The sequence below is a fragment of the Nerophis lumbriciformis genome, linkage group LG11 (genome assembly GCF_033978685.3).
Source record: "Nerophis lumbriciformis linkage group LG11, RoL_Nlum_v2.1, whole genome shotgun sequence".
NCBI classification, from domain to species: Eukaryota; Metazoa; Chordata; class Actinopteri; order Syngnathiformes; family Syngnathidae; genus Nerophis; species Nerophis lumbriciformis.
In genome coordinates, this window is record NC_084558.2 from 28,800,594 (window position 1) to 28,826,846 (window position 26,253).

A 26,253-nucleotide genomic window follows, 5' to 3' on the forward strand; every position below is an offset into this window, starting at 1 on the left:
CACGGACCGAAGTTTTTTTTTTAACTGGATCTGGATCGGCATTTTCTCATGCCTTGCCGATACGCATTTTATGGCAAATATCGGCGGCCGATCCGATCCAAATATCGGATCGGGACAACCCTACCGATAACCAATACGTTTTTTATATGTATTATTTTTTAAATAGATTTGATGGTAGTTTAAGCACAACTGGGGGTAAGAAAGAGTCAAACAAAGTTGGATTTGACAAACTACCTAGATTTGCCCCAACCATATATGACATAACTACTACAGTAGGGCTAACGTCACATCCATGAATTAGTAATGAATCTTATGTCCTGATTTCCATTCATCAGTGTGTGCAGTTGTGGCGATCACAAGGTATTTTGCTAAAAAACATACAAACATCTGTAAGCGTGGCTCCAAAAGGTCTGCTGTTGAGAAGTCCAGTGTCTTCAGAGTCTTTAGTGATGGTGGGGGCGAGGTCTTCTGCATCTCGGATATCGCTGTCAAATGTATCAGTGATTATCAGTGATTCATGAATTGTTTTATCTCTGATGATATGATTGACAGTCATATCAATATGACTTGGCCAGTCATTGGCCTGTCTCATTGCTGTGAGACAGGCCAACGACTTTTCTTTGCGGCTGACTTTTGGCCGCTTCTTTGCAGGCGAAAGCGTCTTTTGGGCTTTTGAGGCATTAATGCTGCCGGCATGTCGGGGTAGCTGGTAAGGTTTGATCTCAGGGCCAGTGGGTTTTTTTCTTCTCCGCGTAGTGTTTGCAGGGCATTTTGGTGCGGGCGGCATGCGGCATGTCTTCTGAAAAGAGTAAGGAAGTCCTGCACGACGGATGAAACCCGTGTTTATTGACACTTTGAGCTTCAGTTAGTTAAAACAAAGTTAGGACCTCCGCGCTAGATTTGTTTACAATAAACCACATACAACAGAGTAAAGGTAATCTTGCCTCATTGCAGCATTAAAAAAAAAAAATGTAATAATTAAAAAAATGTTTTATCAATCAAAGTTTATTTATATAGTCCTTAATCACAAGTGTCTCAAAGGGCTGCACAAGCCACAACGCCATCCTCGGCTCAGATCCCACATCAGGGCAAGAAAAAACTCAACCCAATGGGATACAATGAGAAACCTTGGAGGAGACCGCAGATGTGGGCACCCACCCTGGGCGACCAGTGCAATGGACGTCGAGTGGATCTAGTTAATAGTGTGAGAGTCCAGTCCATAGTGCAGGGAACAATCTTGAGTGGAGACAAGTCAGCAGCACAGAGACGTCCCCAACTGATGCACAGATGAGTGGTCCACCCCGGGTCCCGACTTTGAACAGCTAGTACATCATCTGTGGTCACCTGATAACCTCCCCACGCAGGAGAGGGGGGCAGAGCAGAAAAAAGACGGCAGATCAACTGGTCTAAAAGGGGGGGTCTATTTAAATGCTAGCGTATACAAATGAGTTTTAAGATGGGACTTAGATGCTTCTACTGAGGTAGCATCTCTAACTGTTACCAGGAGGGCATTCCAGAGTACTGGAGCCCGAGTAGAAAACGCTCTAAAGCCCGCAGACTGTTTTTGGGCTCTGGGAATCACTAATAAGCTGGAGTTCTTAGAACGCAGATTTCTTGCTGGAACATATGGTACAATACAATCAGCAATATAGGATGGAGCTAGACCGTGTAGTATTTTATACGTACTGTAAGTAGTAAAACCTTAAAGTCGCATCTTAAGTGCACAGGAAGCCAGTGCAGGTGAGCCAGTATAGGCGTAATATGATCAAACTTTCTTGTTCTTGTCAAAAGTCTAGCAGCCGCATTTTGTACCAACTGTAATCTTTTATGTTATTGAATTTTAAGTGGATGTCATTGATCCTATAATTATCATACACCCCAACTGTACATTAATTAATTAATCTAAAACTATACAAATTATTGAAATCAAATGGATAATGAATACATATAAATGAATGAATAAAATATGTCATTTAGGGTTATGTAAGCTAAGTTGCAACATAAAATGACTCCACTGTGTCAAAAATAAATCTTCAGTGAGACTTTAAAGACCTGAATAGCGCTTGACGGCGTCTTTTGCTCAGTCTGAGACGCTTGTCGTGTCTCTATAGCAACAAAAAGCACACAGTTTGTATATGTTTCTCCCTGAGGATGCACGTTTCAACCGTCATAAAAATTTAAATTCAGGCTAGTTATGTCAGTTTGTTTATCCTGGCGCATGTCTACATTTGAAACGGGAGCGCACAGGTGCATGATCACCCACGCAGCCTACGAACACACACGCTGACACGCAAACCTGCTTACTGCACAAGATACCGGCTGCACCGTCACCATGCACATTGTTGGCCGCGGTCACGTGACGACACAGCTGCTGTCACACTATAAAGTCTTCAGCAAGAGTCAAAAAGATCCTGCAGGCTAAATGTGAGCTAAAGCTAAAAATAGCTACCACTACCACCATCACTACTCCACCCCCTAGAGCTACAAGAACATGCGGCGTAGGATGAGGCAGTGCAGAGGATGAGAATGGTGAAGGAAGTGTGAAGACGGATTAGAAAGAGAAAGTTTCTGGCAGGTGGTTTCATGCAGCCTCGAAAAGATAAGCAGCTCATCAGGAATGTGGGTAATTTAACTTAAGTCCCTAAGCTGAGCTGAGTGAATGGTGCACACACACACACACACTTGCACACACACACTCTCACTCATGCTCACACAGTGAAGCAGGAAGACTCCAAGGAGCTGATGGAGGTTAGGTGCATTTACCTCCACTTCAACCTTTGATATTTTGCTACCACTGATACCTTAACTATAAACCTTACCAACATTAAATTTAGTTACGAAGATTATAACCTACATTTAACACACTTTCTTGTGGTCCAGATAATATGTTTGGGATATGCTTTTTGATATCTTATGGTGTCAATTTAGCTCCACAGTTACTTTTTCAACCCACTTTCTGTGTATGTCTGCAAGTATCAATCCATCCATCCATCCATCTTCTTCCGCTTATCCGAGGTTGGGTTGCGGGGGCAGCATCCTAAGCAGGGAAGCCTTTTCTCTCCCCAGCCACTTCATCCAGCTCCTCCTGGGGGATCCCGAGGCGTTCCCAGGCCAGCCGGGAGAAATAGTCTTCCCAACGTGTCCTGGGTCTTCCCCGTGGCCTCCTACTGTCTGCAAGTAGTAATGAGGCAATGGGGTTGTCTTTTTTTTATCTGTGAGTTTAGCGCCTCAAATGGGCCCATGTTGACAAACCCTCCAATTTTACCTCAACCCCAACCTCACTCCTGTAAATCACTGTGTGGTAGAGCATCCTCTCTCAATCTACGATCTTTGGTCATTCGCAGCCCGTTATAACCCCCTCAACTGACATAGCCTGACACACTACAGAGACAGAGAGGTGACGATTGATTGGCTGGATCCATGTATTGTCTGTCAAGGCTCTTTGGTGAAATGGCCCAATGAGTCCCACCCTTGCATTTTGTAGCCTTTCCTCGTCCAATCATCTTGATGATCAGTCCATGGCATGAGCACGGGACAGAAATAAACAACACAAGAAAAAGAAAAAATACAGAATCCAGGTAAAAACTGAAAGGTGGTATGGGAAAATGAAGAGATAACATAATAAAAGCTTTGACAGTAGCTACTTTAGTGTGTCCCTCACAGCAGCAGCTGCTGTCTGCATTGCTCTGACAACAGTGCATGTGGAGGTAAAGAATAAAATAGTAAATGTTGATGAAAACTCTACAGTAATAATAAAGAGGTGATATTATTGTAAGCAGGTCTGCCTTCTTCCAGCTTGATGTGGACATCCATCCATCCATCTTCCACCGCTTATCCCTTTTGGGATCGCGGGGGCTGCTGGAGCCTATATCAGCTGCATTCGGGTGGAAGGCGGGGTACACCCTGGACAAGTCGCCACCTCATCGCAGGGCCAACACAGATAGACAACATTCACACTCGCAATCACACACTAGGGCCAATCAACCTATCAGGTGCATGTCTTTGGAGGTGGGAGGAAGCCGGAGTACCCGAGGGAACCCACGCAGTCACGGGGAGAACATGCAAACTCCACACAGAAAGATCCCTAGCGCAGGATCAAACCCAGGACCTTCGTATTGTGAGGCAGACACACTAACTCCTCTTCCACCTTGCTGCTTTGTGGACAAATCACTCATAAATGGTTCAGAACGGTCACTTCACTAAACTTTAAATGAAGTAAATAGCAAACATGATGTGGTGGGTTATGGCTAAATGTAGTTTTTTTAACAAATTAAAACAATAACAATACTACGTATATTATTAGTTTGTGTTAATATTTAAGCCCTATTTTATACTTTCTTTAAATAACATCACATTGCAGATTCACACGCTTGTTGCAATGTGTTTTGTATAGGTGAGTGATAAACCAAAATTTTAAAATCATTTTTTAAGAGCAAGCAACCCACTGTGTATCAGTTCATTCACCGTTCCAGAATGTAACGGGATATTGTTCAGCATAGAGGTCATATCAGGGGTTTGTGATATGTACTTCAGTATGGTGAGTTGGCACAATATGTGCACGTGGATTGTCGTGGGCCGGTCTTGGTCAAAAAATCCACGGCCAAATTTTTTACCCAATCCACTCCTGTTTGTCACTTGTCAGGTGAACTGTAGTACCATATGTACACACTGGTTATGTTCATTTTTTTGGCAATCATAATGGAACTTATGTCGCCTAAATTTAACAGCATACACTAATAGGACAATAATAGTAAAAGCATTGTACAACCTATATTTTACTTTTACTCTTGTACTGCTTGTATTTTGTTGATTACATTCTGTCATTCTCATTTAAATGTGTCCATGTTGATATGGAGTTGTGTTTCATTTTACTTATTGCTCTTGTAATACAACTGGCAAGAGAAGAGAGAGCAATAGAATGTGGAAAGATGGGACAAACAGTTGATGGAGGAACGGAAAGAGAAATTGCAGAATTTTGACCTCGGTATTTGTAGAATCCTGGTTACGGCCCTGCTCTGACCCCATCATTCTTCTAAACCGGGGTTCAGCAACCCGCGGCTCTCGAGCCGTATGCGGCTCTTTAGCACCGCCCTCGTGGCTCCCTGAAACATTTTTTATAAAGGATTGAAAATGGAAAAAGATGGGGGGAAATTTTTTTTTTTTTGTTATAGTATGGTTTTAGTTTGCGGACAAACGCTGTTTAATATGAGTATTTGGTGAACATCCTTTTGTCCCACTAATTTCGGCGGTTCTTGAACTCACCATAGTGTGGACTGTAACGCAACAGTTTGTTTACATGTGAAATCTTCCACCCCTTCTTTGTCTCATTTTGCCCACCAAAAGTTTTATGCTGTGCGTGAATGCACAAAGGTGCGCTTTGTTGATGTTATTGACTTGTTGGAGTGCTGATCAGGCATATTTGGTCAGTGCAAGACTGCAAGCTAATCAATGCTAACATGCTATTTAGGCTAGCTGAATATTGCATCATTATGCCTCATTTGTAGGTATATTTGAGCTCAACAAGAAACCCTGGATGACCAGCCAGGTCCGCACACTCCTCAGGGCCCGCGACGCAGCCTTCAGGTCAGGGGACAGGGCACTGTACAGTGTTGCTAGAGCCGACCTGAAGAGAGGGATTAAAAAAGCAAAGGTGGACCACAGGAGGTGCATAGAGTCCCATCTGTCCAGCAAAAACTCACGGGAGGTGTGGCGGGGCATTCATGACATCACGAACTTCAGAGGCTGCAATATGACAACTGCGGATCAGAGTGCGACACTGGCAGAGGAGCTTAACTGTTTCTTTGCCCGTTTCGAAACCCCCCAGCGACACTCATCTGCTCCAGCCCTGCCCCCACCCCCACCGGGCTCCGGCGCCACTCCACTCACTGTACAGGAGCACAGTGTCAGACGAGTGCTCCTGGCTGTGAACCCCAGGAAGGCTACCGGACCAGACGGAGTACCTGGAAAGGTGCTCAGGACGTGCGCCCACCAGCTCGCTCCCCCCCTCACCAGGATCTTCAACCTCTCCCTGGCTCAGGCAGTCATCCCATCCTGCCTGAAGTCATCTACAATAATCCCGGTGCCGAAGAAGTCTCCCATCACCAGCCTGAATGATTACCGACCAGTGGCCCTCACTCCGGTAATCATGAAGTGCTTCGAGCGACTTGTTCTCCAGCACATCAAGGACCATATCCCTCCAGACTTCGACCCCCACCAGTTCGCATACCGGGCGAACAGGTCCACAGAGGACGCCATCGCTGTTGCTCTCCACTCTGCTCTGAACCACCTGGAGCAGCAGCAGAGCTACGTCCGGATGCTCTCTGTGGACTATAGCTCTGCCTTCAATACAATAATCCCGGACAGACTCTGCAATAAACTGGACACTCTTGGCCTCCCCCCTCTCACAAACGCCTGGATAAGGGACTTCCTAACGGACCGACCCCAGAATGTGAGACTTGGCCCGCACCTCTCATCCTCCCGCACGCTGAGCATCGGCTCCCCACAGGGCTGTGTGCTGAGCCCCCTCCTCTACTGCCTTTACACCCATGACTGCAGTCCGGCCCACAGTGACAACCTTACCGTCAAGTTCGCCGACGATACCACAGTGGTCGGGCTCATCTCCAGGGGTGACGAGGCTGCCTACAGAGAGGAGGTCCTGAAGCTGACGGCCTGGTCTTCGGAGAACAACCTCGCTCTCAACACCAGCAAGACCAGAGAGATCATCGTCGACTTCAGGAGGAGCAGCACCGACCCTTCCCCCCTCTACATCAACGGCGAGCGTGTAGAGAGGGTCCACACCTTCAGGTACCTTGGAGTCCACATCTCTAATGACTTCTCCTGGACAGTCAACACCACATCAATCATCAAGAAGGCTCAGCAGCGGCTACACTTCCTTAGAGTCCTCGGGAAGTACAACCTGAAGCCTGACCTGCTGCTGACCTTCTACCGCTCGTCCATCGAGAGCCTGCTGACCTACTGTATTACGGTATGGTACGGCAGCTGCACTGCAGCAGACAGGGAGAGGCTGCAAAGAGTGGTCAAGACGGCTCAGAAGATCATCGGCCGCCCTCTCCCCTCTCTGACGGACATCTACACCTCCCGCTGCCTCAACAGAGCCAGTGCCATCATCAAGGACAGCACCCACCCTGGCTCTGACCTGTTCCACCTGCTGCCCTCTGGGAAGCGCTACAGGTGCATTAAAACCAAAACAAACAGGCTAAAGAACAGCTTCTGCCCCAGGGCCATAACCATCCTGAACGGACTGCCCCATTGTCCCTCATAACTGCCTTCTCTTCGGTGCAATAACCCATTCCACCAACCACCCTGTTTTTGTTTTGTTTTTTTTCATGTATATATTCATTTCACACCATATTCATTGCACTTCTACATTTTTTATATTCTTATATATTTGCACATTGTTTTTCTAGCATGCACACATCGCACTGTATGGAATGGCCTCAATCTCGTTACCTTGCGCAATGACAATAAAGCTGATTCTGATTCTGATTCTGATTTAATATCCTTTTACTTTTATCTTCTTTGTATATGATTTGGTTTTGCATGTCTCATGACACATTCTGTAATATTGGTTGCACTTGACTCCTCTCTGAGGTGCCACCTTACCGTGGTAGAGGAGTTTGCGTGCCCCAATGATCCTAGGAGCTATGTTGTCCGGGGGTTTCTATGCCCCCTGGTAGGGTCTCCCAAGGCAAACTGGTCCTAGGTGAGGGATCAGACAAAGAGCAGCTCGAAGACCTCGATGAAGAACACAAACCAAGGACCCAGATTTCCCTCGCCCGGACGCGGGTCACCGGGGCCCCCCTCTGGAGCCAGGCCCAGAGGTGGGGCACGATGGCGAGCGCCTGGTGGCCGGGCCTGTCCCCATGGGGCCCAGGCCGGGCACAGCCCGAAGAGGCAACGTGGGTCCCCCCTCCAATGGGCTCACCACCCATAGCAGGGGCCATAGAGGTCGGGTGCAGTGTGAGCTGGGCGGCAGCCGAGGGCAGGGCACTTGGCGGTCCGATCCTCGGCTACATAAGCTGGCTCTTGGGACGTGGAACGTCACTTCGCTGGGGGGGAAGGAGCCTGAGCTAGTGCGTGAGGTGGAGAAGTTCCGGCTAGATATAGTCGGACTCCCTTCGACGCACAGCAAGGGCTCTGGAACCACTTCTCTTGAGAGGGGCTGGACTCTCTTCCACTCTGGCGTTGCCGGCAGTGAGAGGCGACGGGCTGGGGTGGCAATTCTTGTTGCCCCTCGGCTCAAAGCCTGCACGTTGGAGTTCAACCCGGTGGACGAGAGGGTAGCTTCCCTCCGCCTTCGGGTGGGGGGACGGGTCCTGACTGTTGTTTGCGTTTACGCGCCAAACGGCAGCTCAGAGTACCCACCCTTTTTGGATTCACTCGAGGGAGTACTGGAGAGTGCTCCCCTGGGTGATTCCCTCGTTCTACTGGGGGACTTCAACGCTCATGTTGGCAGCGACAGTGAAACCTGGAGAGGTGTGATTGGGAAGAATGGCCGCCCGGATCTGAACCCGAGTGGTGTTCTGGTATTGGACTTTTGTGCTTGTCACAGATTGTCGATAACAAACACCATGTTCAAACATAAGGGTGTCCATATGTGCACTTGGCACCAGGACACCCTAGGCCGCAGTTCCATGATCGACTTTGTAGTTGTGTCATCGGATTTGCTGGCTCATGTTTTGGACACTCTGGTGAAGAGAGGGGCGGAGCTTTATACCGATCACCACCTGGTGGTGAGTTGGCTGTGATGGTGGGGGAGGATGCCGGACAGACCTGGCAGGCCCAAACGCATTGTGAGGGTTTGCTGGGAACGCCTGGCAGAGTCTCCTGTCAGAGAGAGTTTCAATTCCCATCTCCGGAAGAACTTTGAACATGTCACGAGGGAGGTGCTGGACATTGAGTCCGAGTGGACAATGTTCCGTACCTCTATTGTCGAGGCGGCCGATTGGAGCTGTGGCCGCAAGGTAGTTGGTGCCTGTCGTGGCGGTAATCCTAGAACCCGTTGGTGGACGCCGGCGGTGAGGGATGCCGTCAGGCTGAAGAAGGAGTCCTATCGGGTTCTTTTGGCTCATGGGACTCCTGAGGCAGCAGACAGGTACCGACAGGCCAAGTGGTGAGCGGCTTCAGCGGTCGCGGAGGCAAAAACTCGGACATGGGAGGAGTTCGGGGAGGCCATGGAAAAAGACTTCCGGACGGCTTCGAAGCAATTCTGGACCACCATCCGCCGCCTCAGGAAGGGGAAGCAGTGCAGTGTCAACACCGTGTATGGTGGGGATGGTGCTCTGCTGACCTCGACTGCGGATGTTGTGGATCGATGGAGGGAATACTTCGAAGACCTCCTCAATCCTACCAGCACGTCTTCCTATGAGGAAGCAGGGCCTGGGGAATCTGTGGTGGGCTCTACTATTTCTGGGGCTGAGGTTGCCGAGGTAGTTAAAAAGCTCCTCGGTGGCAAGGCCCCGGGGGTGGATGAGATCCGCCCGGAGTTCCTTAAGGCTCTGGATGTTGTGGGGCTGTCTTGGTTGACAAGACTCTGCAACTTCGCGTGGACATCGGGGGCGGTACCTCTGGATTGGCAGACCGGGGTGGTGGTTCCTCTCTTTAAGAAGGGGAACCGGAGGGTGTGTTCCAACTATCGTGGGATCACACTCCTCAGCCTTCCCGGTAAGGTCTATTCAGGTGTACTGGAGAGGAGGCTACGCCGGATAGTCGAACCTCGGATTCAGGAGGAACAGTGTGGTTTTCGTCCTGGTCGTGGAACTGTGGACCAGCTCTATACTCTCGGCAGGGTCCTTGAGGGTGCATGGGAGTTTGCCCAACCAGTCTACATGTGCTTTGTGGACTTGGAGAAGGCATTCGACCGTGTACCCTGGGAAGTCCTGTGGGGAGTGCTCAGAGAGTATGGGGTAACGGACTGTCTTATTGTGGCAGTTCGCTCCCTGTATAATCAGTGTCAGAGCTTGGTCCGCATTGCCGGCAGTAAGTCGGACACGTTTCCAGTGAGGGTTGGACTCCGCCAAGGCTGCCCTTTGTCACCGATTCTGTTTATAACCTTTATGGACAGAATTTCTAGGCGCAGTCAGGGCGTTGAGGGGATCTGGTTTGGTGGCTGCAGGATTAGGTCACTGCTATTTGCAGATGATGTGGTCCTGATGGTTTCCTCCGACCAAGATCTTCAGCTCTCACTGGATCGGTTCGCAGCCGAGTGTGAAGCGACTGGGATGGGAATCAGCACCTCCAAGTCCGAGTCTATGGTTCTCTCCCGGAAAAGGGTGGAGTGCCATCTCCGGGTTGGGGAGGAGATCTTGCCCCAAGTGGAGGAGTTCAAGTACCTCGGAGTCTTGTTCACGAGTGGGGGAAGAGTGGATCGTGAGATCGACAGGCGGATCGGTGCGGCGTCTTCAGTAATGCGGACGCTGTATCGATCCGTTGTGGTGAAGAAGGAGCTGAGCCGGAAGGCAAAGCTCTCGATTTACCGGTCGATCTACGTTCCCATCCTCACCTATGGTCATGAGCTTTGGGTCATGACCGAAAGGACAAGATCACGGGTACAAGCGGCCGAAATGAGTTTCCTCCGCCGAGTGGCGGGGCTCTCCCTTAGAGATAGGGTGAGAAGCTCTGTCATTCGGGGGGAGCTCAAAGTAAAGCCGCTGCTCCTCCACATCGAGAGGAGCCAGATGAGGTGGTTCGGGCATCTGGTCAGGATGCCACCCGAACGCCTCCCTAGGAAGGTGTTTCGGGCACGTCCGACCGGTAGGAGGCCACGGGGAAGACCCAGGACACGCTGGGAAGACTATGTCTCCCGGCTGGCCTGGGAACGCCTCGGGATCCCCCGGGAGGAGCTGGACGAAGTGGCTGGGGAGAGGGAAGTCTGGGCTTCCCTGCTTAAGCTGCTGCCCCCGCGACCCGACCTCGGATAAGCGGAAGAAGATGGATGGATGGATGGTTGCACTTCAGATAGTTGTCAGTGTGCCATGTTGTTCCAGACCACATCTATACCTTTGGCCATTAAAAGCCAGTAATTTCCAGGAGTTATCTCACCTTCTGAGTGGCCTCTGGTTTACTAACGGTTTCTAATGTAAAAATGTGTAGAATAAATATTACATTTCAACATTTCTGTCAACGAAGATTTGCTTCATCCTGCGACACATAGTCATTTTTATAGGAGGCTATTATAGCTAATATACTGTATATACTTACGCCATGTATTGCATTCATTATAAGACTTATATAAGACTTAAAAATGTTTGCGGCTCCAGACAGATTTGTTTTTTGTATTTTTGGTCCAATGTGGCTCTTTCAACGTTTTGGGTTGCTGACCCCTGCTCTAAACCATGGGTCTCAAACTCAATTTACCAGGATGCCGCAGGAAGTAGAGTCTGGGTGAGGCTGGGCCGCACAAAGTATTGACTTCAGTTAACCTTGTGACAAATTGTTGAACTACTTCTATCAGCAGCTATAGTGACCCTGATCGATGGTGGGCCTTAAGTCATTACAGATGTTAAATTGAATGTCAAAATGTTATATTTTGACACTGTTGGGCTCCCTAGGAAGATGGTCAGAGACGCATCAGCTTGCCTGAAGGAAGTTTGCTGTTTGTGTTGTGTTTGTATGGTTGTTGTATTTTGTAATGTTGAGTCAAGCCATACTGAAGCATCAAGAAGTGATGCTGTGTCCCTCCAATGCCTCGATGTGTGTAACTTATGTTTATTTAAATAGTTGATTAGTCAACGATTATCTTAACGATTAGTCGACTACTCAAATAATAAAGCGTACACATTTAATGGCTCTAATTTTCCATGGACTAGTGAATGCAACTTAAGTTATTTTAGACATGTGCTTACGAACAACAAAGATGATGAATTCATTCATAAATATTTATTTATACTGTAACTGCTGCTCATTGAGCTGCTACTAAAATTAAAATGACTAATACAATTTGCTTTTCCATTTAAATGAAAGGAAAAGCAAAGTGCTAAAAAAAAACAATGAACCTTGTTTATGTATTTATAGAACAGTTAAAATAGTGGCAATGAAAACAAACAAAACACAAAATCTAACTTCCTCAAAAAGAAAATTATTTTGTGGTGTTTAAAAACCTGCATGCTGGTATATTGACTATTGATTAACTCTTGGTAGTTTTAGCACTGTAATAGACTCAATGTGTAGAATTCTGTATTTGTATAATTATTAAAATGTTGATTATTTGATAGATTGTATGTTTAATCTTATGGTACATCTGCATTGGTGCCTGTCTGTGTGTGTGTGTGTGTGTGTGTGTGTGTGTGTGTGTGTGTGTGTGTGTGTGTGTGTGTGTGTGTGTGTGTGTGTGTGTGTGTGTGTGTGTGTGTGTGTGTGTGTGTGTGTGTGTGTTCATTCGCGGTTCGCATTTGTTAAATTGCCTTTTTTGACGCCATTGAAAATAGACCAGTGGTTCTTAACCTGGGTTCGATCGAACCCTAGGGGTTCGGTGAGTCGGGCTCAGGGGTTCGGCGGAGGTCAAGACACACCCGACTCATCGTGGAAATAAAAACTTCTCCCTATCGGTGTATTACGGATACGGCAACAGCAGAAGTCAGACTGATTTGCAGGTGTTTAATTTGTTGTGAGTTTATGCACTGTGCTGGTTTTGTTCTTTGAACAAGGTGATGTTCATGCATGGTTCATTTTGTGCACCAGTAAACAAATATGGTAACACTTTAGTATGGGGAACATATTCACCATTAATTAGTTGCTTATTAACATGCAAATTAGTAACATATTGGCTCTTAACTAGTCATTATCAAGTACTTATTAATGCCTTATTCGGCATGGCCTTACTATAATCCTAACCCTCTAACCCTTACCCTAACCAAATAACTCTAAATTAAGTCTTTGTTACTTAGAATATGTTCCCCTAGTGTCCAAAAAACTTTAAATTACCGTATTTTTCGGAGTATAAGTCGCACCGGAGTATAAGTCGCACCTGCCGAAAATGCATATAAAAGAAGGAAAAAAACATGTATATATATTGCACTGGAGCGCGGCCAAACTATGAAAAAAAACTGCGACTTATAGTCCGAAAAAACCAGTAAGTCTTTGTAACTTAGAATATGTTCCCCATGCTAAAGTGTTACCAAAAACATATAACTTTGTCTTGAATTTGAAAAAAAAAACATTTTGTTTTTCACTAAGGAAGGGTTCGGTGAATGCGCATATGAAACTGGTGGGCTTCGGTATCTCCAACAAGGTTAAGAACCACTGAAATAGACTCAATGTGTAGAATTCTACATTTGATTCGTTCTTAAAATGTTGGCTGTTTAATCTTAAGATACCTCCACATTGGTGCCTGTCTGTCTCTCTCTTTGTGTGTGTGTGGTTCGCGTTTGTTAAATGTATCAATCAATCAAAGTTCACACAAGTGTCTCAAAGGGCTGCACAAGCCACAACGACATCCTCGGCTCAGATCCCATATCAGGGCAAGAAAAAACTCAACCCAATGGGGTACAATGAGAAACCTTGGAAGGGACCGCAGATGTGGGACATTGATGCTGAGTGGATACAGTTATTAATGTGAGAGTCCAGTCTATCTATAGTGGGGCCACCGGGTGATCCTCTTGCATGTTAACATGTTGGGGCGCAGAGACGTCACCGACTGATGCATAAGGAGTGGTCCACCCCGGGTCCCGACTTCATGTGAAAGTCCAGTCCATAATGGGGCCAGCAGGGGATCATTTTGAATAGAGACAAGTCAGCAGAGCAAAGACGTCACCAACTAATGCAAGGAGAAGTGGTCCATCCTGGGTCCCGACTTTAAACAGCTAGCGCGTCATTCGTGGAGGCTGATCTGTGGTCACCTGATAACCTCTCCACGCATGAGAAGTGGGCAGAGCAGAAAACAGAGCCAGCAGATCAACCGGTCCAAATGGGGGGTCTATTTAAAGGCTAGAGTATACAAATGAGTTTTAAGATAAATCTTAAATGTTTCTACTGAGGTAGCATCTCTAACTGTTACCGGGAGTGCATTCCAGAGTACCGGAGCCTGAATAGAAAACGCACTAGAGCCTGAATAGAAAACGCTCTCAAGCCTGCAGACTTTTTGGGGCTCTGAGAATCACTAATAAGCTGAGCTCTTTGATCGCAGATTTCTGGCCGGGACATATGGTACAATACAATCGGCAAGATAGGCTGGAGCTAGACCGTGTAGTATTTTATACGTAAGTAGTAAAACCTTAAAGTCACATCTTAAGTGCACATGAAGCCAGTGCAGGTGAGCCAGTATAGGCGTAATATGATCAAACTTTCTTGTTTTGTCAAAAGTCTAGCAGCCGCATTTTGTACCAACTGTAATCTTTTAATGCTAGACATAGGGAGACCCGAAAATAATACGTTACAGTAATTGAGACAAGACGTAATGAACATTATATACCCATCACTAGTATTTAATGTTCTATATTATAAGCGATGTTATCAAAATCTCATGGTACGATATCATGATATTAAGGCCATGGTACGATATTATTGTGGTATTTGTAAAAAAAAAAAATAAATAAAAAGGTTTAAAACTGTTATAGTGTGTAAAATTAAGTGTTTAGGATTAACATACTTACTGTAATTGAACACAAACAAAAGGCTAAAATGTTTTAATTATATTTAGCAATACAAACATATTTTTAAGTGCAAAGAAGTGTGCAGAAATATCGACAGTTTCAAGCAAATATTAAATATTTCAACTTTTACTTTTTGAGAAGATTTTGATGTTTTATTTCAGTTTGAAAAATGCCATATCTCAGAAAAGTTAACCAACAATATAAATCATGTAAATTATTGTGAATTTTTAATGTAATATTTGCACATATCATATTTGCTGATGTTGTTCTGTTCTGTTGTCTCTCTGTGTTATCCCCTTCTGTCCCCGCAATTTCCCACTCTGTCTTTCTTTTTCTTCTTCTTTCTATCCCCTCCTGGTCCGGTCCAGCTGTGCCAAACCTTAATATAAATCCATTTAATAAAGTCAAATACAAATAAGGCAACAAGAGAAGTCTAATACACTTATCTTTTGTAAAGTAAATCTGTACAGCCTGTACAGATTTACGGGGACGGCATGGTGCTGTTGGGAGAGTGGTCGTGCCAGCAACCTAAAGGTTCCTGGTTCGATCCCCAACTTCTACCAACCTCGTCACGTCTGTTGTGTCCTTGAGCAAGACACTTCACCCTTGCTCCTGATGGGTCGTGGTTAGGGCCTTGCATGGCAGCTCCCATCATCAGTGTGTGAATGGGTGAATGTGGAAATATTGTCAAAGTGCTTCTTCTTCCTTGAAGGTAGAAAAGCGCTATACAAGTATAACCCATTTACCATTTACCATTTACAGCAAAGGTGGGCATCTACATCTACTATATGATTTGCCTGAATGGCGAGACAGGACACAAAGAAAGTAATAATGTAAACACTGATGTTAAGCTTCTCTGGCTTCAAATATCTTTTCTGGTTTATAAGGTGGCGACTTGTTCAGGGTGTATTTTGCCTTCTGCTTGAGTGCTGCTGGATAGGCGACACTGAAAGAGACAAGAGATAGAAAATGGATGATGGATTAAGGATTTATCAAGTAGTTTTTCAGTTTCCTCAAATTTCCCCTGGCGTACATTTTTTGGGGGTGATTTCCCTCCGTGCGGTGCGATGTGACTGGCTGGCTCTGTCGAAAGTGGTGCATTTTGCTTTGCAGAACACAGACTTTCTTTTCGCCAGGGTTGTCTGTGTGTTTGTTAGCAACATAACTAAAACAGTTATGGACGGATTTTGATGACATTTTCAGGAAATGTCCAAAAAACTACGAACACACTTCACTTCCTGCTAAGCGTGTTCCATGCACCCCACCTTGCTGGTCTTTTATTGTATTGTGGCTAAAGCAGCAGAAAAAAAACGACACACATTGCTGTAAAGACTTTGAGATCCTAATACCGCGGTATCTGCAGTACCGTTTCACCCTTATTTATGATATATTTTTCTATTAGCCACCCAGCACACAATTATACTCGCTCTGAAGTCAAGAAGAGGGCCACAAAATATGGGCCTCAGAGCCCACAAGTTTGAGGCTATGTCTACACTAAGCCGGATAACCCCTTAAACGAATAATTATTTAGCCTAAGCCCTGTTTCAGCCACACTAACCCAGGGTTTAAGGTCCCTCTCCTCGGACAATTTTTTACACGGGTAAATGCGCCGTGTATTTCTTGAATCTCCAGCTCTTAGCTTTGTATGGACTCATTGATCGTTTACAAACTGAGTTCGGAGAGGAAGTGACAGAAAGACCGCGGCCCACACAGGAAGTGACATCAGAAAGATGGAAAATCACACATGAATACCTTAAGAGAAGCAAATGCGCGATTGCAGCTATTTCGGATACTACACATCTCAGACGGCAACATAGACGGTTGAGCGACGGTTTTGGATAAGGCCTGGAAGAACGGCAGCCTGGTGGAATATGTTTGTCACCGAGTGTGTTGTGTCAGCTGAACGGCAAGAGAACTTTCGATTGTCACGGTCAGCTGTAATTCTACTTAGCGAAAACTTCGTCCATTTGTCGAAGTGGAGACAACGGGAGACTACGAAAAACAGCGAATACGTTTGGACTGGCAAGGCAGACTATTCCTAGTTATTGTCCGCGATGTATGTCGAGCGATTACTCAACGTCTAGTTTTGTACTCCATAACTATTGTGAAGCCATGAAGTGGTTGCGGCCGTCAAGTACGACCGCCAATTTCAGCCGACAAGCACAGTGTCCTGACCAGATATCTATGATTGTTGTAAAATTTTCTTTATCATCTATTTTACTTTCACACGTCCATTAAAGATATGATTCATGTATGATGCTCAGGTGTGATTCACTACTATAGTCTAACAGCTGCTGATGGTGAGGCAAGCAAGGGTTACTATTAAAAGAAATGAGGCAATAGAATGAAACATAGGGTAAGAATACACTTCCAGGTCAGAGGTGACTATGATGCAAGCATTTTTTTGGCGCATGCGTACAAGGTCGCGTTGCGCCGGCAGACGGAGGAGGGTAGGGGGTGTGGACACGGATAAGGTTAGGTGGGGTTTACGCTGGATAATCTTATCTGGCTGAGTGTAGAAGGGGCTTGAGACCACTTGTTCTGAACCTCTTCCCTCCTCCCAACCTGTAACCCTACCTTCATTTACATAAATGTTATTGTAAATTGATCATCATTGAGTATTATTTTCTGGATATTTTTGCATGCAAGGAAATCTGGTGAGTTGACTTCCAGTCAACATGAGACTTTTTTACATTAGAGGGTTGCAAATAAAAGAACAGAATCTACACCCTAGGCCTGATTATTAGAACACTTGCTAACCTCTCAGTGAACCCACCATTCTGGGCTCAAAATCTAATAACTACCACACACACACACACACACGCTCACAAATTGAGCATCCTGCAAGGGGAGTCAGTGAGCGATAATGAAGTCAATTCAAAATTAACAAATACAACAAGTACGTAAGAAACAAGAGAAAATTATGTTGTGGTCGGTGCAGTGGTTTTTTTCCAGGCTGCATCAGAGCTGCAATATCAGCGGAAGATGAAATCTAAAGAGACAGCCTGACCCACACTGCCGGCTACGCACGCACGCACGCACACACACACACACAAACAAACACAAACACACACACGCGCACGCACACACACAGGGTCAGTCCTTCCGCCTCCTGCAGGTTCGGCCTCGTCGTCTTCACCCGCCCCAGCAGGGCCAAATGTCCTGCTGGGGCCAATCACAATTTGCCCTCCCAGAGCTCCATCTAGACTAATCACAGTCCACACAATGACTTGTCTCGGATCAAAGGCTATCTTAACACATAAAGTCAATGTGTATCCAATTCTTCTCAGTGATGTTCTAACAGTAAGATGAGTCTCTTGTAAGGTTGTACTGTGTACCGGTACCAATAAAGTACTGCGGTACTAATGAATTAAAAAAGGTACTTTCCTGCCTTTTTAAAATATACCGTATTTTTCGGAGTATAAGTCGCACTGGAGTATAAGTCGCACCTGCCGAAAATGCATAATAAAAAATAAAAAAAACATATATAAGTCGCACTGGAGCCCGAAAAAAACTGCGACTTATAGTCCGAAAAATACGGTAGGTACTTTTGTTTTTTTCATGGACATGACGCGAATTGACTCATGTATAGAGCACTTAAGAGCAGAAACAGCATGAAAATGAATGGACGTATATTAGATGAAAACCTAACAATAAATGTGAAGATATAAACACTGAAGCGCCGCCCTGCAAGCGGTGATTTAAAATATAGCTATCTAGCGGCTAATGTCCGTCCACAGTGTTTTAGCTATTTTTAAATCACTAACCCTTGCCTCCATGGCGACAAACTGTTTCTTACAAGTATCATCCCTGCAGAACGAGGATCATCTAAACATACTTTACTACACACCGTAGGAGGATACAATAGCTAACCGCTGACAGCCGGCTAGTATTCCTGAATATAAACAAATCGGTGGATCTATACAAATATCGACTGTAAGAATACCAAGTACAAGAGCTGTATATAGTCGATACTGCAATGATTACATTGATGTTTTTTATTATCACAAAATCTGTTTGTCTTTTTTATTGTTTGTAAACGCAGGAAATATGTCTGGACACAGAATAACTTTAATTATGACCAATGTATGACCCTGCAACAACTTGGTATTGGATTTATACCAACATTTGTAGTATCACCCAAAACTAATGTAAAGTATCCAAACAGGAGAATAAGTGATTATTAAATTTTAACGTAAGTGTATATAAAACACGCTAAAACAAAAAGTAAGCAGATTTTAACATTAAGGGGACGGCGTGGCGCAGTGGAAGAATGGCCGTGCCCGACCCGAGGGTCCCTGGTTCAATCCCCACCTAGTACCAGCCTCGTCACGTCCGTTGTGTCCTGAGCAAGACACTTCACCCTTGCTCCTGATGGGTGCTGGTTAGCGCCTTGCATGGCAGCTCCCTCCATCAGTGTGTGAATGTGTGTGTGAATGGGTAAATGTGGAAGTAGTGTCAAAGCGCTTTGAGTACCTTGAAGGTAGAAAAGCGCTATACAAGTACAACCCATTTATCATTTATTTTAATGAACAAGTAGATTAATCATCCATCCCGCAATTTTCTACCACTTGTCGCTCATGATTATGACAAAATAATTCAAGCGGAAATGACACAATATGTTATTGTATATGCCAGTGTTTTTTAACCTTTATTGAGCTGAGGTACATTTTTTCATTGAAAAAATGCAGAGGCACACCACCAGCAGAAAACATAAAAAAATTAAACTCAGCAGCTGATATTGACAGTAATAAGTCGTTCTCACAATTGTTGGATATGAATTCAAACTATAACCAACCATGCATATAGCTCTTGTCTCAAAGTAGGTGTACTGTCACCACCTGTCACATCACGCCCTGACTCTTTTGGAGTTTTTTGGTGTTTTCCTGTGTGTAGTGTTTTAGTTCTTGTCTTGCGCTCCTATTTTGTTGTTGATTGTCATGTCATGTACGGATGTACTTTGTGGACGCCATCTGCTCCACGCGCTGTAAGTCTTTGCTGTCGTCCAGCATTCTGTTTTTGTTTACTTTGCAGCTAGTTCAGTTTTAGTTTCGTTTTGCATAGCCATTCCTACGCTTCAATGCCTTTTGTTTATTTTTTGGTTTAAACATTAGATGCCTTTTTACCTGCACACTGTCTCCCGCTGTTGTCTGCATATTGTGATCAAACCATGTTCCCAACATCCACAAAGCAATTAGCTACCTGCTGCCACTTACTGATATGGAAGAATATTACACGGTTACTCTGCCGAGGTCTTGACAGCACAGACACTCAACAACACATCATTTGCAGACTATAATTACTGGTTTGCAAAAAATATTTTGAACCCAATTAGGTGAAATTATATAATTTCCCACGGCACACCAAACAATATGTCACGGTACACTTGTGTGCCGTGTGCACAGTGGTTGAAAAACACATATATGTCAGCAGCCTAATCAGGAGCCTTTGTAACCAGCTGGCTTACTTACTACTTACTAAAAGACAAGTTCTCTAGTATCTTCACTAGATTCAAGATTCAAGATTCAAGATTGTTTATTGTCATATGCACAGTTAAACAGTTTGCCGTACAATGAAAATCTTACTTTGCTAGTCCACCCTTCAACAAGTCAGACTGTACTTAGCTAAAATAAAAAATAAAAATAAAAACATGTATATACAAGGCACAGTAAGTAACATAACATTATTGTACATTCTGATTGACAGTCAACAGTATAAATATGGAGGTGACATTTGGTCACAGCAGCAGTTAAAGTGTCTTTAGTGATCGAAGGTGAAAAGTGTCTACAGTGATGGTTCACAGTTCGGGGGTGGTCATGGTAGCTGTCTTTTGTTCAAAAAGATAAAAGTAAAACGGGGGGGGGGGGGGGGGCATTCTATATTATGTAATGCCAAAATTGTTCTTTGATTGCAATAAAAAACGTATGTTCAATGTATAATAAGATTTTCTGTTGAATTTAAGCTAATAATATTTGTTGGGGTCCCTTTTATTTTGAAAAGCATCTAAATACATTTTGGTACCGGTACCAAAATATCGGTATTGGGACAATCCCAGTCTCTTCAGCCGTTAAGATGTGAGGAAAATCTTGACACCACTCGTCCATCACGTGACAAAAAAAAACGTTGCTACATATCTTTAAATTAAACTATCAGTCAGGTACAGACGTGGAAGCTGTAAGTTTGATCAATTTGTGTCTCTTTAGCACATAGGCTAACCTAGCATGACGTTGCTGTTTAAATGTGAGTGTCATGTTAGCATGTAGCTCTCGCCGATAGCTATGCTAGTGTTGCTAACAACTGCGTCCTCCTGTTAAACATGACGTATTGGTACCATATACTAGCTAATCATGACCACTTGTGTGTCCAGTGGAGCTGGATGCCGCTCAGAAGGTGGACGGCGGCGAACCGGGAGGAGCGTTGCCAGCGGGCCAGGTGAAGCTGAAAGACAGGCAGAAGTTCTTTGAGGAGGCCTTCCAGCAGGACATGGAGCAGTACTTGTCCACGGGATACCTCCAGATCGCCGAGAGGCGAGGTGAGCGGCCCGCGACTTTTCCCCCGTGTGCTAAAGTGTGAACAGTGGCTGCCGTCTAGCAACAGGAAACGAGCGTGCAATTCCTCTTTTCCCGCTCTATAATCCCCTGCTTATTAGAGAAGGATTGCGGCGTGGAATATTTCAGCGCTAAGCGAGCTCATTATGCAAAGACCAGTTTGCAATATTTCAACTCGACACTTCAAACGAGGCGAGGAAGACGAGAACGCCGCCCGCCTCGCTGTAGAGAGTCTGCGCGGCTGGTAATTGACGCCATATTTGCAGAGGGGAAGCACAGCACTTGCACAGAAGATGAAGGACAGTCGATGTCATGATGTCACACTCCTATTGTCCTTTTAAAGTCAGCCGCAGGCAACACACTCCTTCCCTGCATCAGGCCTCTTTTTGGAGAGGTCATGGTGCACATACACCTACATCTAATACAAAGACATGCTCGACCTAGTGGCGAGAGAGTGCGTTACACCCTTGAAAGTCACCATATTGACAGCTGTTTGTAATGTTTTGCTTGGTGAAATATTAGGGGTGCGCTGTTTTCTTTGGTTCTGTGTTACATGTCGTCATGTTTTACACTAATGTTGACGTGTGTGTCAGTGCCTTTCATGTTTTTTCAAGTTTTTCTTAGGTGAGGAGGGTGTCAATGATAAATAACACCCCCCATCTCCCCTTTTCTTTTTCTTCTCTCCCTCCCCATGCGGCCTCTCCTCACTTCCTTGAGGTACGGTAGCCAATGGCGTCATCTCTCACACTGCTATGCTGCGGCCAATCATCTTCCGCCTTCTTATTGTGCTCCTCCACCCCCCCATTCCCGATAATGCTGCAACCCCATAGCCCTCTCCCCCTCCTCACTCAGTACATGACGCATGCAGCACATGGTCATGCTGACCAGGGGGACGAGCACTTTTGAAGCCACACCCACCTCTGCAAGGGTGCTGAATCCAGACCTCACTTAAAATAAATGATTAAAATACATGCTACTAAAAATAATGTTACTATTTTTGAAAAGAGTAATATTTTTATTATATGTATAAGCGTTATTATTTGATCATTCTTAATTAGTAATAAATGATTTAATAATGTATTTCAAATAGTTACAAGGCAATTTAATGATTTTTACCTTATATTTAATTAATACAACTTTAGCACGTCCCATCATAAACTTGACTAAATCGCTTTTAAACATATTTATATGTTATTATTTATCACCTTTTTTATACAGTAATGTTTGACTCATGTATTTATTTTATTTTATTCATATTTTTAGGTACACACTTGCATAGATCCAGTACAGGTATATTTGTTGTAATTTCACGGCAATATAAAATCATGTGTGAATAGAATACATATAATATAATACATGTTTGAGTTATTTTTAATCATTACAATAGTTTATATACATTACATTAATAGTATCCAACAATGTTGGAGAAGGATAATAATGCTGGGTTTGTGTACATTTTTATATATTTATTGTATTGCTGCTCTCTACAACAATGAATGCTGGACTAATGTAAAAAAATAAATAAAAATAGTACACGACTTGTATGTAAATTAAAATTTAAATTGCACTAGCAGTACTGATGTAAGAAATAATACATGACTTGTGTATAAATGTACAAGTATTTACATTGCACTAATACTAATGTAAGAACAACTACTTGACTTGTCTGTAAAAGTACAAATGTGCTAGCAATACTAAAGTAAGATGTAACTTGTATGTAAAAGTACAAGTGTATACATTGCACTAGCAGTACTGATGTAAGTACATAACTTGTTGGTAAAAGCTTACGTTTTTAAGTTGTACTAGCAGTAGTAATGTAAGAACTAATACATGACTTGTATATAAAAGTACAAGTGTATAATGTTGTACTAGCAGTAGCAATGTAAAAAGTAATACATTACTTGTATGTAAAAGTACACGTGTTTATGTTGTGCTAGTAGTACTAATGTAAGAAATATAACGTGTTTTGTATGTAAAAGTACAAGTATATACGTTGTTCTAGCTTTAGCAATGTAAATAGTAGTACATGACTTGTATGCACAAGTACGAGTGTTTACATTGTGGTAGCAGTACTAAAGTAGGAACTAGTACATCATTTGTATACATAAAGTGTATACATTGTTCTAGCAGCAGCAATGTAAAAAGTAATACATTCCTTGTATGTAAAAGTACGCGTGTTTATGTTGTGCTAGAAGTACTAATGTAAGATATAAAATATGAATTGTATGGAGAAGTACAAGTATTTACATTGCATTAGCGTACTAATGTAAGAAATAAAACATGACTTGTATGTAAAAGTACAAGTGTATATGTTGTTCTAGCTTTAGCAATGTAAAAAGTAGTACATGACTTGTATGTAAAAGTACAATTATTTACATTGCATTAGCAGTACTAATGTAAGAATGAATACTTGACTTGCATGTAAGAGGACAAGTATTTACATTGCACTTGCAGTCGCAAAGTAAAAGATAGTATATGACTTATGTAAAAGTACAAATGTAAACTGTACGTTGTACTAACAGTAGTAATGTAAGAACTATTACATGACTTGTAGGTAAAAGTACAAGTGTATATGTTGTACTAGCAGGAGCAATGTAAAAAGTAGTACATGACTTGTAGGTAAAAGTACAAGTGTATATGTTGTACTAGCACTATTAATGTTAAAAGTAGTACATGACTTTTATGTAAAAGTACAAGTGTATATGTTGTACTAGCAGTACTAATTAGAGAATGATTAGATGAATGCGTTAAAATGTAATATCGGAAATTATCGGTATAAATTTTTTTATTATCGGTATCGGTTTTTATTTTTTTTTTTTTTTTATTAAATCAACATAAAAAACACAAGATACACTTACAATTAGTGCACCAACTCAAAAAATCTGCCTCCCCCATTTACACTCATTCACACAAAAGGGTTGTTTCTTTCTGTTATTAATATTCTGGTTCCTACATTATATATCAATATATATCAATACAGTCTGCAAGGGATACAGTCCGTAAGCACACATGATTGTGCGTGCTGCTGGTCCACTAATAGTACTAACCTTTAACAGTTAATTTTACTCATTTTCATTAATTACTAGTTTCTATGTAACTGTTTTACTTTATTTTTTATTCAAGAAAATGTTTTTAATTTATCTTATTTTATTTTATTTTATTAATTTAAAAAAAAGTACCTTATCTTCACCATACCTGGTTGTCCAAATTAGGCATAATAATGTGTTAATTCCACGACTGTACACATAGTGGTATCGGTTGATATCGGTATCGGTAATTAAAGAGTTGGACAATATCGGAATATCGGCAAAAAGCCATTATCGGACATCCCTAGTACTAATGTTAAAAGCCGTACATGACTTGTTATGTAAGAGTACAAGTATTTACATTGTACTAGCAGTATCAATGTAAAATGTAGTACATGACTTGTATGTAAAAGTACAAGAATTTACATTGTACTCGCATTCATTGTGTCGGTGACTGATGCTATCATGGCAACACCCATCCTGCTTCCTGCTCTGCCTGGACTCAGCTCCTTGCTGGCTTTGCTGCCACCTGCTGGACGCTCTTGTGCCAGGCTCACCACCACTTCCTGTCCCTGTGTGCAGAGCCAATAGGAAGCATGTCGTCCATGGAGGTCAACGTGGACATGCTGGAGCAGATGGACCTCATGGACATGTCAGACCACGAGGCCCTGGACGTCTTCCTGCACTCGGGGGGCGAGGACAACAGTGCCGCCTCGCCTGAGGCGGGTAGGAAATGACACACACGCACGCACGCACGCACACACACACACACACACACACACAGAGCATATGAGAACATACAGGGTAGACTTAATTTTTTGTACTAAGGTTGTCAAAAGTATCAATACTTTGATAGCAAGTCGATATCTGATTTTTTCAGTATAGTGAGTAGTGAGTCACTGCTGAAGAAGAACGGCTGTTGTCTTAAAGAAAAAAGATTAGCGAGTGTTTCCATATATCTACTTATTCGTGGAAGCCTGTCACCAACACTTCCGGTTCGTCCTCACTCATAAACAAATGATAATTGAAGTGTGGCACACGTGTCAGTGTGTAAGTGTGCTTCATAACACCAGGAGAGTGGAAAAACAAGTAGACTTTATACGTATATGTCTTCATTGTATCTGTTAAACCATATTCAATTGTATTTACAATATGTATATTTAAACATCACATAATGCCACAAATCCTGCCAGCCATTTTGAATATTACGCTCCGAATACCTTGGGCTATTTTGGGAGAGTGACATCACTGCAGTAACACTTCTGCACTCTGACCTTGTTATCAGATCAGTCTTACCAGAAATACGCAAACATTGGAAAGATTGAAAATATAGAACATTACACACGGCGCTCAAAAATCAAAATGTTTTAGTATGACTTTGGTAAGCTATGAAGCCGCACTGATTGATGGATTGTACTGTTTTTCAACATAGGAGTATTATTATGGTGTGTGTATAGAAAGAAAGAGATATTATCTGTCTTGTTTCGCAATATTAGGCATATTAGAAATGGCAACAGTGGAGGATAAATGTCCCATAACAAGACGATAGAGAAAAAGAAGCTTATCGACTACAAAGGTGGATGTGCACAATTTTTCAGGACTTATGCAGATCCCAAATAAAGATCAGCAGGTACCAGAAGGTAAGAAAAGTTGCTTTTGCCTAATATTGCGAAACAAAACGCCAGATAATATGTCTTACTTTATACACACAGCATAATAATACTCGTATGTTGAAGCACAGTACAATCCATCAATCATTGCGGCTTCATAAATAAGTAATACAGTCATTAACCAGAATGCTAATAGTTCCCATGCTGCTGTTGCCCTGAAAATGTTTATTTTTTATTTTTATTTATTTATTATTATTTTTTATTTTTTTATATAAAATACTGTCTGTTCTTTTATTTTTTTTAATTTTTGTTTGTTTGATATTCATTGTAAAGTTCAGCTGTTTTTTCAGTGGGGCCCTGGCTCCACTGCAAGCATGAATTAATAAAGTCAAGTCAAGTCAAATAGCTTACCAATGTCGTACTAAAACATTTTGATGGATTTTTGAGCGCCGTGTGTAAT

The 26,253-nt window shown here is 43.4% G+C and overlaps 1 protein-coding gene across 5 annotated transcripts in view; it reads left to right on the forward strand.

Annotated features, from left to right (window-relative positions):
• dtnbp1b (dystrobrevin binding protein 1b) overlaps nt 1-26,253 on the forward strand; it is a 120,145-nt gene that overhangs the window by 89,629 nt on the left and 4,263 nt on the right. For 4 of the 5 annotated variants that reach the window (XM_061966905.2, XM_061966906.2, XM_061966904.2 and 1 more), the window contains 2 exons: nt 20,977-21,141; nt 24,766-24,909. In XM_061966905.2, coding sequence (XP_061822889.1) covers nt 20,977-21,141; nt 24,766-24,909 — 309 coding nt within the window. The remainder of the gene's footprint in view (nt 1-20,976; nt 21,142-24,765; nt 24,910-26,253) is intronic. The other variant, XM_061966907.2, reaches the window with a different exon arrangement.